Source organism: Carassius gibelio, chromosome A10 (genome assembly GCF_023724105.1).
Source record: "Carassius gibelio isolate Cgi1373 ecotype wild population from Czech Republic chromosome A10, carGib1.2-hapl.c, whole genome shotgun sequence".
In the NCBI taxonomy this organism is placed as follows: domain Eukaryota; kingdom Metazoa; phylum Chordata; class Actinopteri; order Cypriniformes; family Cyprinidae; genus Carassius; species Carassius gibelio.
The window spans coordinates 19,714,062-19,727,930 of NC_068380.1; the positions used below are offsets into that span (position 1 = coordinate 19,714,062).

General features: G+C 37.9%; 1 protein-coding gene across 4 annotated transcripts; it reads right to left on the reverse strand.

Annotated features, from left to right (window-relative positions):
- Positions 1–212: 212 nt before the first annotated feature.
- Positions 213–12,905, reverse strand: LOC128021483 (SKI family transcriptional corepressor 2-like). Of its 4 annotated transcripts, none has more exons than XM_052608721.1 (10): positions 12,634–12,905; positions 11,426–11,495; positions 6,346–8,161; positions 5,755–5,818; positions 5,160–5,237; positions 3,694–3,756; positions 3,238–3,336; positions 2,942–3,009; positions 1,214–1,302; positions 213–728 (listed from the first exon to the last, which is right to left on the reverse strand). In XM_052608721.1, exons 3-9 carry the CDS (start codon positions 8,128–8,130, stop codon positions 1,228–1,230), a joined length of 2,232 nt encoding a protein of 743 aa, XP_052464681.1. In that variant the 5' UTR covers positions 8,131–8,161; positions 11,426–11,495; positions 12,634–12,905; the 3' UTR covers positions 213–728; positions 1,214–1,227. The 4 variants fall into 4 exon arrangements, with proteins under 4 accessions (XP_052464681.1, XP_052464679.1, XP_052464682.1 ...); XM_052608719.1 differs by having other exon boundaries at positions 3,694–3,759; XM_052608722.1 differs by having other exon boundaries at positions 1,214–1,276; positions 3,694–3,759; positions 12,634–12,903.
- Between the last annotated feature and the right edge of the window lie 964 nt (positions 12,906–13,869).

Genomic DNA, 13,869 nt, shown 5'->3' on the forward strand with positions numbered 1-13,869 from the left:
CATTCTCTTTATTATTGCAGCATTTAAGTATATTATGTAGAAAATAATTCGTAAAATGGATGCAGTTATTAATGTAAACCCTAGAAATGCACACAAATATTGTTTTACAGCCTATTTTCGTACTATCACTCATTTTCTTTGTGTCAAGTGCCACTTGTAAAAACAAATAAATCAATAAAATAAAATAAAACATTGAAATGAGTGGTCTTTTTCATATGATAGACTTTTAATTATCCACATAAATAGTAGAGAAACTACAAGAACATATTTAAATACATTTGCATCAACGGTTAATATTAACAGTTTTAAACTTGTGTTTATGTCAATGTTGTATTTAAACAGGCAAAACAAGAAAGGTTTACACACTTTCAGATCGCTCATCAGCCACAGTACAGAGCAACCCGTTCCCTCCACAGCCTCCTTTTGTACATTTACAAGCTATAGCTAATATCATTGTACAGATTGCTGTTATCAATAAACAAGTGAATGCATGGGTAATAAATAAACTTAAATAAATTCATAAATAATCAAAGTGGGGCTACTGTACAGGAAATATGTCAAATGAACTCTAAATCATTGGTAGATGCATTTAATGGTACTGTGTGTCAGTCAGTCCACGGATGCCTTTTGGTTTGATTGGAGAGATGGTCTGTCAAAGGCAGCGTTCAACATTTTGATCTGGACAAGAGGTTGCTTTCGTTGTGTTGAGATGTTTCAAACAAACTGACCTACAACATATAACAAGTGATATAGTCACAAAGACTTCTCAAAATAATCAAGAACATCAAAAACGTGATGACAAATTTATGATATTTACTATGGCCAATTAGTTATAACTACCAAATATTGCTACAAGTGTGATTGCATCTTATAATAATTGCTGTTAATAGTGTTCATCGTCTGGTTGACTATGTCTTGTATTTATTTTTCTGAAAGTTTCTGTCATGTGCACATAAACTGACAGTCAGCACTGATAAGCTACTACTAAATATTGTAGAAACTTAATTTTCTGTAAAGTTGCTTTGCAATGATTTGTATCGTAAAAAGTGCTATACAAATAAATGTAAACATGTTTTTACATTACTTTGACTCATCAAAATAAGTGAAGCAATTTTCAACTTGACAAATTAGGAAGTCTGTATTAAATAGAAATAGATTTGAGTGAATGCACACATCTTTTTTTTTTTGTTGATGAAATGACTTTGATACTTACCATTTAGCTTTTGTTTAGATGTGTCCCGACCTTTTCTTTTCTAATGATGTTTGCATAGGGAATCTACGAAAAAACAAAACAAAAAAACACTATGGAATCAGTTAATACTTGGACTGCTCATCAACAATACAATATTTCTATTATCTGCCTTTTTAGTGGCTATATTATCTATCTACAGAAGGGATGGCACAAAAAAAATTAATTAATGTTTTTAATGTGCTTAAATTTGACTGTTATAAAATCTGAGCTCAATATTTTTTTAGTCTCTTCTGCTCACAAAAGCTACATTTATTTGAAAAAAAAAAAAAAATACAGTAAAAACAGAAAAATTGTTAAATAGTTTTATAATTCAAAAGAACTGGTTTCTATTTCAATATATGCAAAAATGTAATTTATTCCTGTGATGTAAAGCTGAATTTTCAGCATCATTTCTCCAGTCTCCATGATGCTTCTAATATGCCGACCTGCTGCTCAGGTAACATTTCTAATTATATATGTTGAAAACAGTTTTTGCTGATTTGTATTTTGTATGGAAATTGTTAAAAAAAATTTTTTTTCATTATTCTCTGATGAACAGAGAGTTCAAAAGAACAGCATTTATTTGAAACATAAATCTTCTGTAGCATTATAAATGTCTTTACTTTCACTTTTATTAATATAATGCATTCTTACTGAATAAAAGTATTACTTTCAAAAAACACAAGCGCAATAGGTCACTTAAAGCTGCGGTAGGTAACTTTTGACGCTCTAGCGGTTAATAAACAGAACTGTTTGCGTCTTGTGGAAGAACATCGTAGCCGGAACTACTTCTCTCTGTTTATGTCTATGAAGAATCACAAAGGTACTGGGTTACTCCGCCGCGGTACCCCCGAAGCAATCTAAAATAGTCCGAATATAAACACTTATTATAGGTGCACCCTAGTGATTCAGGACAAGCTAAAAACACGGTTTGGAAAATGGATTCATGGTGTACTCGCTTATTATATACATTTTTCTACATTTTGAACACAAACAAAGTCACGGACCGCAGCTCTGATTGGTTGTTTTTTACCGGGAGCGACGGAGTTTCTGCAAATGGCAATAAGACCACTGGGAGGAGCCAGAGGAGCTCGATTTTTTTCACAGATTATCTGTCTCATATTCTACTGTCAGGACATAATGACAGGTTTAACAAATATGTAAAAAATATATATTTACAAAAGTTACCTACTGCAGCTTTAAAGCCGTTCTGTTTTTAAATGAAAAATACCCTTTCGCCGTGTGACTACATTTGCATATTCCCTTATATGTGCTGATGCAACACTAAAAGGAAGCTTTCATCTTCCAAACTTCATAATGCATTCATCTCTATAGTTTTGTGCGATACAGAAGTTCAGCTTTCAATCGGTCTTGCTGTAATCTCTCATATCTGCTCTCCCCTGGCTTGACGGATGGTGTTGAACTGAGAGAACACACAGTGGCAGTCTGCCAGCATCATCCATGTGTTAAAACACAGATGCCCCAGTGATTGATGCCGCAGCGCTGTGCAATGTTGAACCAGCTCTAGACAACAAAAGATTGCCAGACACCAGATCCTGCTGCTTGTCTTATATTTCTTCTCTAACATAGATTTAGCCTGCTTCAGCAGATTACTAATATAACAGAGCTGTACGTGGGATATTTATATGATTCAAAAGCTAATTAATCTTATGGGAAATTATGAACTTAGTGTCCAAGAAAACTCCTTACCATCTGTAACTGCTGCACCATTTCTTCCCTGTAAGCCAGTTCTCTCTTCATTTGGTCCTGAAAGTTATCTGTAGGATGGCCAAATATGGAATTAAACACAGTGGTATCTTATGGTGACCTGTATTCATATATAATCCCCTTTAAAATTATGTAATGGTCTAAAAGTGCTTTTCAAAAATTTTTTGAACGTTTTTGGGCTTATTTTAGAAGTCGGTCATTGTAGAGCTATACTTTGATTGACCAGAATTTTACATGCTAAATCGTGATGATAAAACGTGTGAAGTCAGGACACTTACGGAAAACTGGAAATGGAGAGCTGCCTTTCAGCGCGTGAAACTCCTGCTCCAGTCTCCTCCGTAAATCTATCTGTTCAAGGAGAACTTTCTGGAGTTCCTCTGAAGGACAGAATACACCAGAAATCAAACGTTGGGTTCAGTAGGAGTTTTCAAAAGAAGTCTCTTCTGCTCACCAAGGCTTCATTTATTCGTTTAAAAATACAATAAAATCAGTTAAATTGTGAAATATTATTACTATTTATAATACCTATTTCCTTTTTTAATATTTTGCAAAAAAACAATTTATTCCTGTGATCAAAGCTGAATTTTCAGCATAATTAATCCAGTCAAATGATCATCAAATATGCATTGCATACATTTCTTATTATCATCAATGTTGAAAACAGTTGCACTGCTTTGATTAATACAAGGTTCAAGAGAAAAGCATTTATTTAAACTCTTTGCTTGTAATCTCACCTTTTTCCATGTTCTCAACATCCTTCTTGAGTGATATGGGGGAGTTCGAGTCTTGACTTTGGTCTGCTGAGCAGAAATAAGATGATTTTAAATATAAAACGCATTGCAAGCATCCACTCACGTCAGTTTCTATATTAAAGAATATAGAAGTTAGTCTGTTAGTTCATATTACAGACTGACACACATCATGCAGTTCTAACAGCGACCAGCAGATGTCACTCTAACAACAGGATATTTCAGACAAACATATTTGACTTACAAAGAATACAATGCTATTTTTCTGGGGTGAGGAAATGGCATTCATACATCATGAATATGGTATGGCTTCATATTTACTGTAAAGACATTATGCAATGAAAAAATATAATATATATCTGACTCCTCTAACAAAATATCTGATTAGTGCATTCAAATGCATTCATTGGAAAAGCCCTTACAATATTCCAATATCCTGAAATTGTGAAAACAGCTGAATTCATTAATGTTACTGCGCTATTGAATCAGGAAATTATTCGAAACAGTTTTGAGTCGGTACGTCTGCACGGCATGTCCACCGCCGCCTGTGTTTTTGTGTCTAAATTGCAAATGGCTCAAATGAAGTGATCCAACACGTTGGTATAATCTTCCCTTCATTCCCCTCTCTCTCTCTCTCTCTCTCTCATTCCCCGTCTTGCCTCTTTAAGCCGAACCAGGCGTTCCTCATTTGGAAAGCGGTCTTGTTCTCGCTCTCCTCCTCTCTCTGTCTCATTTGACAAGCAAATTTGCAGACAGTGCCTGAGGATAACAACCTCGTTTGACAGTCAATTAACCGTGAATAGTCAAAGCCAAGGCAGTTTGCATTATATAAATGGAAAATTAGATTATTTTCCTCCCTCCCTCCCAAGAAACACAACTATCTTTAAGACACTGCCGTTAGACTCTTCGGGAAAATCAGAAGTTTCTAATCACGTTTCCCAGCAGCCCCTCGGAGACGTTTAGCAATCAGGCAAAGGTGGTTTCATTTAATTTGTTTCATGTAATTTTTTTCAAATATATTGTATGAGGAGATCATTATCGGCTAGATGATATAAATGTTGCTATAGATGTCATAAAACACTTTTAATGTCTTTCTGACAGATAAAAGGCAATAAGCTATGATCTTTCTAATGGAAGATTTTTCCAAGCAAAAGGCAATTATTTCCGTCTGATATTGTTCAAATGGTGATTGTCACCTTCCTGGCGTTGAGCTGATTGTCTTGCTGAACTGTTATGGCTCCCTACAGAACACATTTTCCCAATGACATTCTGGAGAGAGCTGCTCCATTTTAAGAGTGAGGCGAGAGTATATTCCATCCCCTATCTTTTATATTTAGATTAATCCTAATATCCTTGCAGGGGTGGGCTGGCTGTGCTGCGCAAATGATTTCACTGCCCTCTTGCTGTAAGTGGTGGATGTAAAGCTGAGATAAAGTGGCGTGCGTTCTTACTTGGATTCTCACGCCAGTATTCAGGAGCCAATGTCTCTGTCTCTGGGACGAAAAAGCTGCTCTGCTCTTTGTTGTCATCTGAAAAAAAAAAAATAATAATTCAAATGTGAATGCATGTACACAAATGAGATGTAAAGGTGTAAAATTGTATTATTTTTTGTGAATTATCATTATTTTAAGAATTTATTTTCATTTAATTATTTAGTTAAAATATGTTTTAATGTGCATTTACTTTTACAATAATTATTGGTTTTAATATATATATATATATATATATATATATATATATATATATATATATATATATATATATATATATATATATATATATATATATAGTAAACATTGTAAAAATAACTTCTATATAAAATCAAGTAATGCATGTAATTTTACAATAATAATTAGCTTCCATTGTCCTCATTTGTAAATCGCTTTGGATAAAAGCGTCTGCTAAATGACTAAATTTAAATGTAAATATATATATTGAAAGCTAAATTAGTGCAAAAAACTTAAACAAAAGAAAATAATGCATGGAATAATCGAATTACAGTTTCCACATCTGCAAAGTTGCAACAGCATTAACTTCATTCCTCACCTGAGATGGTGCTTTTGTTTTTGCTTGCGTATGCTGGCAGCCCATCGTCTCTGCTCTTGTGAGCCTGTGAGCATAAAACACCAGAGATGTCTGATTAGAACTGATTCATAACATCAGGCCAAAGGCTGAACATAGAGCAACCAAATATATCAGTCAGCCCACAGCAGAGACTGGATTAGCCTTGAAAATGACAACACTGTTATGTTTTATATATGATCCTGATGTTTGTTCTGCTTTGTCATGCTACCGCGTTCCTTTATATAAATTAACGCACCAGCGACATGTCTGTGCTAAGGCTAATTGCTGAAGAATTCCCGTTTCAATTCCTGTCGCTCTTCCCGTTCTGTCTGTTAATGTAGTGTCAGAGGGTTAAAGATTAAAAGGGGCTAATAGGCAGAAGTGACAAAGGGGAGCAAACATAATGTCGCCATTAAACAAAACACGACTGGGCTTATTAGAAGGGATCAAAGAGCCCTGAATATTTCATTTCTGCAGGGAATACAGGCTATCAATCTTGTTATGCATATGGCCCCTGCCAACCAATGACACGCATTTAAATAATTAGTTAAAGTGCCTGGAGGGAATATTTACATTTCTGTATGAAGCGCTTTCCTCCAGCGAGTCGTGAACGGGGCTGGGGGCTTTGAGGATGGTGGGCGGACTGACAGCGAGGCCGGGTTTGTCCTCTGCTGAGGTCTCAGTGGGAACGGTTGGGAACGAGGGTTGTTCTTTGGCCTGATCCCCTGCACTGCTGTTGGGAAGCCCGCGCATGTGCAGGCCGCACGGCTGCTGTAGCGTCTGCGGAGGCGTCTGCGCCACACGGTTGGTGAAGTCCTCCTGTTCCTCGTCCTGTTTGGTCTCTACGTCCACTTCCTGCTCCTCATCGCTCTCTCCGCTGTCGTAGCTGCAGCTGGTGCCAGGAGAGAGGTGCCTCTCCGGACCGAAGTCCTCCAGGCTGCCGTGGAGCTTGGCGATGCTTTCCGTGTCTTTGACCACCGGCCGGAAGGCGGAGTGGTAACTGGCCTTTCTGGCTTGCAGCGAGGGAGCATCTAGCAGCTTTAACCAGCCCTCCGGGGTGGGTCGGAGGTCGGAGGTCACAGGCGGGCAGTCGCTCTCGAACAGTCCGGATCTAGGGTTCGTTTCCAAGCTGGCATCACCCTGTTCAGACAGATCCAAAAAGGCTTGTCTGAGGGACGGGCTCTCTGTGAGGGAGGAAAGGGCATTGGGTTGGGGTTGGAGGTAAGTGGGCACCGGAATACCCCCAGTTGCTCTCGGAGGCCAGAACATGCAGAAGGGCGGGTAAAAAGCGTCCTTGCGGCCGGGCCAAAGAAGCCCTGAGAGGCCGCTGTTTTTCTGTCCGTTTGTCGCCTCGCTGTCGTCCTTCTTCTGCGGGCACAGGCCGAATGCTGGGAAGGTGTACGGGCTTGGGAATAGTGACGTAGTTGGAAACTTCTGCAACATCCCGAAACCTTTGCTTGGGACCGGGATGACCGGGTAACTGCGGGGGGCCTTTCGAGGCGAGAGGCTGGTGGTGTCCAACTCATCGTTGTCCTCGTACCGGCCTCTCTTCTGAGCCAGTTCTGGAGAAATCATGTGGGGCAGAACTGAGTTCATGGCCTTGACGGTGCCCATGGCCGAGCAGTTAGAGGACGGAAGTGCCCTCTTGCGACTTCCTCCGTTAAACATGGCTTTTACGTCCTCCCAGGCAAACAACAGGTCCTCCGCTGCCGTTTTGTCTGACAGTTTAAGGTGCCGACGCCAGGAGTTGAAGTTGGCAGCGTCTGGTTGTGTGTACTTGGCTTCTGGTGTGCGGTGCGAGTGGAAGATGAACTTGTTAGGGGAGAAGTACATATTACAGTAGGAGCACTTGATGCATTTGGCCCGGGAGCTGTTGTAGCGCGCCGGGATGAAATTTCCCCGGCAGCCCCAAGCGCATTCATGCGTCACGTCGAACGCAAAGTTGTCTGGCAGCTTGGGTGGTGAGTTCTCTCCCAGGAAAGACTTGCACAGTCGCTCTGCCTCTCGTTTGGTGATCATGCCGCAGCGGCGGGAGGAGATGGGCATGGCTCCCGCCCTCCGGAGGATCTCCAGCTGGACCGGGGTGCACTGCACACAGGTGATGCCCAGAGCCACTCGACGATTGTGGATCTCATTGTAGCTGTAGTTCTTTAACAGGGTGTTGGATATCTGAGCCAGGCACAACCGCTCTTGACTGTCAATCACCAGCGAGACAATAGGCACCCCATAGAGGATGACCTGTCCAACTTGGTTGGGCTTCAAGGAGGATCTTGGAGGCGTGAGCGGCTCCTGCTGAAATGAACTTGGTGGGGTAGCCATCACAATGTCGTTTGGTCCAGGCAGAAGACTCTTTTCCATTCTTTAGAGACCAGTGAATGGAGGTGTTTGTCTGTAAACACATTTAAAGTGTTAATTTAGCAATAAAAACAATGTAAAGGATTTAAAGAAGGAATTTAGTTGCATTACTGTATTTATGCACAGTATAAAGAATATTACTCTGATAATAGTTATTACCAGATGTGGCATAGTTATGAAATAGAAAACAGCAATCACCAACAATTGTATGTAGAATTTACTGATAAGCTTTGTTCCCGTGTCAGACGCACATTGAGAGAAAATAAAGAATTCAAAATGATCGCAAATTGATGAAGAGGAATATATATATAATTTAAAGAATATAATAAAATAAAATAAACAACTAAATCAGTGTGCCAGCAAAATGCTATTTATTTATTTGATCCCTTAAAGACTATGAAGCACGAACACGTTTTCCCTGTGTAAAAATGCAAAAAGAAAAGGCGTGTAATAATTATAATGCTGCGTAATTAATTAACAGTATTTTTATAACTTTATGTGGGGAAATAACAATGTAGCGAAATTTGCAGATTATTTTGTAGAATGTTCTTTTGGCCTCACCGTTATGTTACGAATATCTAATAAAGAATATAGAACCCCGCTTTTTATTTGTTTTGTTTAATGTAGCCTATATAGTAACCCAATATTAGACAAATAATAATAATAATAATAATAATAATAATAATAACAGGCTTAATAATAATTTACAATAAAAATGTGTTTCCCCCTTTCACTTTTTGTACTGTTTAAAGCCAGTCACTTTAAATGTCTAAAACCTAAACAAAAACAATATGTTTTAGACGGACTCGGAGAAGATTAAAAGTTTGTATTTTTCTTACCTCCGCCCGCTGTCGGAGATGTCCAAACGCAACAGAATTCAGATCATGTCGCAGCCTATTCCACATACGACATTAAAAACTCGCCTTCAAAAGCGATCAGCGCGAACTTTATAAATACACGCACGATAAATGCCCAATACAACACCAGGCTCGTTTCTCGGGTCCCGTATCAGTAGTAACAGTAGTGAGAGTGTCTCTTATTGCCGGAGCGCGCGCGCTGTGAGTGATTGGCGTGGCTCTGCCCCTCTGAAGAGCCAATGACGCTCCACTGACTGCCACTCAAACACACTAAAGAGAAGCCCGACAGGAGCCTGGAGTGCACATCTGAATTAGGGGAAAAAACACCCGAGAACCAGCCGTGTATAATAGCACATAGAAGAAGAGATATTGCTTCAGAAATACATTTCGTTACTTGAACATATAGGCTATAACGCGCCGAAAATATGTAGGCTAGCCTAAACTAAAACATTTACCCACATTTATACTAATAAAGATTAATCGCACGTTATTTTATAGGTTTTATTAAAACCCGAAACTAACGAAACTAATTCTAAACCGAATGTATTACACTGATATGATGATGCAAAATAAAAATAAGAAATGTAGCCTAAGGGGTTTTTTTTTTCCAATATGTTTTCCTCCGCTTTGAGAATCCAATTCCACTAGTTTCACTATTTAAGTCGTAAAAGCAGCTCCGTCTGAACTATTTTAACGGTGAAGAGCAGTCAGGTAGGCTAGATTTTATTAATGCGTTATAATTTCGTTATCAACAACACCTGCATCGTCACACACTGAAACTGTCCGAGCTGTCACCCCATATTGAGCCAATTTCCACGCGTTCATAAATCAAGCGAAAGGGGACAAATGTCGGCATGTCGTTTTTTTCATCATCATGAGGGATGTGCGTACTGAATCGACCTCAAGTGAGAATAAAACTAATCGTTTGATGCCGATGACGCGTTGTCCGACAAAGTGTCTCATCAATAACATTTTTATAATAGCAGGTGCATTATTGATCCGAATTTGAAAAATTACTATTAGGCTATGTTAAAAAATGTCACCATATTTTATTTTTCTACAGTAGAAAAAAGGCATTTGCTGCAAAGACTGCTTGGTTTTTATTTTAAACGTCGGAGTTACGAGTTATCATAGAGATGTTGTAGACATTGCACGTAGCCTAATTATAGGAATATTGTGACGTTTTCATTTCAGCTTGATAATAGAATTAGTACAAAAGGTCAAGTGTTTGGAAAAGCCCAGTTAAATTGACAGGAAAGAGAGGGTCCCATCTGCAGCCCCCTAAACCTCATTTAGATCCCATCCCGCTGGCTTTTGTCTCCCAATAGGAGCAATACGACCCCTCATCCCATTAGGAATATGAAAAAAATATATATGATATGATACACACACTTCAAATTAATTGGTAGCACAGCAGAATAACACTCATAAAGTTTTCAAATTAAAAATAAATAAATAAAATTGAACACAGATCGGTTGAACTATTGAAAGGGTTTATGTTTATTAGACTGCTGATGATAACTATTCATGCTGATATAGGCCTTAAATCATAGCTCATATCTGCCTGATGCATTGAAATTCATCTGTTAACCCTACTGTGAAATTAATCATGCATTAAAAAAAATTACTTATGTGACCTGTCGGGGTCAATACAGAAGAAAGAGAGGGGGGGGGGGGGGGCTAATAGCTACAAGAATAGGACATTACACACCAAATCCATCATCTAACCAAATATACCTCAGGCAAACTGTAGTGTTTTAAAAGCAAATGTCTTCACTTTCCAAAACAGGTTTACTTAAAATAATCTGTCTCTCTTTTCCTGGCTGTAAAGACTCCTTTCTGACCTATAATTGTCATGAACAGAAAGTCCCACAGTACACTGCGATCTAAATAGGCCTAGATACACTGTCCTACATTATAATCCTTATTTAATGCTGGAGGTCTATCAGAACATTGCAAGACTAAATGCCGGTGCGTCTGTTAAGACTTATCAAGCAATTGCATTTAAATACAATCTGATCAGATGTAAAGCATTCATAGATGTTTCACCCTCGATCGTTTGGTCTTTGACTGCAGACATGCATGAAATGAAATAAATGCAACTTGCATATAGTTCAATATGCTGGCTTCCAGTAGTCTATAATGGACACCGTATATATTATTACTGTAAGGTAATCAGACTCCTGGCATGGTTTGATTGAACACTGATACAGAAGACAGTATCAGACAGGTAAATAGGGCTAGAGGTCGATACAGTGTGGGGCCACCCACACACTTCATGGTATTGTGGAATATGCACATAATAGATGCAAATAAGTGTTTTAATTAATTTAAACATTCCTTTAACAATCTGGTATTAAATATGACTAAACAATAAATAAACAATCATTCTTTCAAACATCTTCGATATTTTGTGTCAGCGTATGTTGGTGCACATGTACCTTATCCAAAGCTCAGGAGAAATGTGTTTTCTAGCTGTTTTCAGCTCACCTTCTGCAACATCAGTCAATCCTGAAACGGTAGGAAACATATTTTAGCCTTTAACAGTCATAAATTACTGATTTGTTTAGTGTCCTTCACGCCTCACCAGAGCTTGATTGATAGCTTCATTCGAGTTCATTAAATTATAATAATCTTTTGTAACGCTAGTTACCTTACACCATATAGTAGCCTATAGTAGCCTATAATATTTGCGATAATATTTAGGATTATTTCTGGTTGAAATCAACGGCACGTGAGATTAAAACAACGAACCACTTTAGAAAAGTCTTAAGCTCCTCCTATTCATTGAATACTAGATGTAGGTAAAATAAAATAAATAAATCGGAATATTACCTGCCATCATAGTGCTTGTTTAAGATGTTTTATTTTTAATAAGAATTTTTCGTTTAAAAACTGATCCGACAAATAAATCCACGACAAATCAAAACAGCTGCCTTTATAGAAACCTGCTGATATTATTTTGTAGCATAATAGTAGTCAGTTGAACATCTGGCAATAGGTAATTGTCTACCCGTGATTGTCTACTAAAATTTAGAAATTAATTATGAATTACCGCTTTAAATGTTTAAGTAAAATCAAAGTTATTAAACATTTTTAATCTTTAATGATCTGCGCTTTTTTCGGCAACTTTATACTGAATTAGCTAGGCCTACTATCTGAAAAACGAAAAATAAATAAATTCGAGTAGAAACGACCGATTTATTATTACTTTTTTATCATTATTATTATTATTATCACTATTTTTCTGACAAGTTACGGACGATGTTGAAACATTTTGATGAAATTATTTTTAAAATGTAATTTTAAAAATGATAAAGGTTCTTGAACGAACACGTGAGCCCAAAAGTTCAGAACGAACCTTGTGTTTTTATATGCTTTTTAAAACCAATATACAGATGGGTTTTACAGACATATACAAATGTTTTCAAGCATGAATAAACACCCAGAAGACAGAAAATAGTATAAACATGAAATACTATTAACTTATGTCGATGTTGTAGCCTACTTTTTCATATAACGAACAAATAAGAAATTAAACGTAGCCTTATATCAAATTCAATCGCAACTATCCAGTCATTGAAGACATTTTATATATGACACGATTTTGCAAACTTTAAAAAGGCATTCAGAAAGCTACAGCTCTTACCTGCACGCGCACCGTGCACGCGACAGCCGCGCTGCTGCTCGCTCGAGGTGACGCTCGCGCTGCTTGTCTTTTGTCAGATATTCCGAGTAAGAGCTTTAGCGATGCAGCTCTGTGCTGACAGTGAACCGATGCTGCTGTGCTCTACTGAATCACTCTGCGTCATGGAAGCAAATATACAGGCATCTGCTGCGCGTTGCTCTCGTGCTCTGGAGACGAGCTTGAGAAATGTGCTCATCGCAGGCAGTGCTGTCACTGAACTTCACGTCCCAAACAATCCCAAAGAGGTGGGGCTCTTTACAGCACGAGGACATGTTAGATCTTTCCTGTCTGAAAGTTGTGAAGGAAGGCATCTGAAAATTCTCGCTGTTCTCGGTGAGATATAAAAACTGTATTCCTTTGTCATGAAGAATGTTTCACAGGAAATAGAATACAAAGGCATTTGTCATTTTTGCACACTCTGGGGAATTATACCTCTTTATGGAAATGTTTGCAATTAAGTTTTTCATATGCAGGCCATGCTAGTTGTCACACTTTCTGAGGGTAAGTTTAGGTTTGAAAGTCAAAATATGACTTACCCTTTTAAAATATTAAAATATTATATTGAAAATAAGTGATCTTTTCTGATAACATGCTCTGAAACACAGAGTAAGACGGCCATGCATTATATCATTAAATGTCAAAAAATAAATAAACGAAGCATGCAAAAATTATCTTAAATGCAACTTTTTTAAGTTTAAAATTTTTTCACATTTTTAACACAGAAAGCACGAATTCAGCAATTATTTTAATGTACAGATATACGTTATGTCTAAAACCAACATACACAACATCTTTAGGAGAAAAAGACCAAATACTTCCATAACATGTGAATGATAATTAACGTCTGTTCAAACAGGTTATCAGCTGGCCAGCTTCGTTTACTGGGTTTTTAATTGGTGTGAGTTTGCTCAGCAAAGCAGAGTAAGATACACCAGTGACTGTAATTCACACTGTCTGGTGAGCTTGAGCTCCTCCATCCCACGATTAAATCAATAAACTACGTACTGTAGGCTACTCAGTTCTTCAAGACACACCAAAGAGAATCTATTTCATGAAATAAGACAGAGAAGAGACACTGTAGATAACTGATATACCTCATTTTAATGAGTACAGTTACACTAGTTAGAAAGTGCATTTGCTACATTTATGATGTGTTTCTATTAGAAGTAAAGGTTCTTCATGGCATCTTCCGTTCAG

Coding starts and splice junctions, on each gene's coding strand:
- LOC128021483 (XM_052608719.1), bottom strand. CDS start 8,130: ATGGAAAAGAGTCTTCTGCCTGGACCAAACGACATTGTGATGGCTACC. Junction 3,760..5,159: donor ATACTGGCGTGAGAATCCAA/GTAAGAACGCAC, acceptor ATTTCTGCTCAG/CAGACCAAAGTCAAGACTCG. Junction 1,303..2,941: donor TGGTGCAGCAGTTACAGATG/GTAAGGAGTTTT, acceptor CTGATTCCATAG/TGTTTTTTTGTTTTGTTTTT.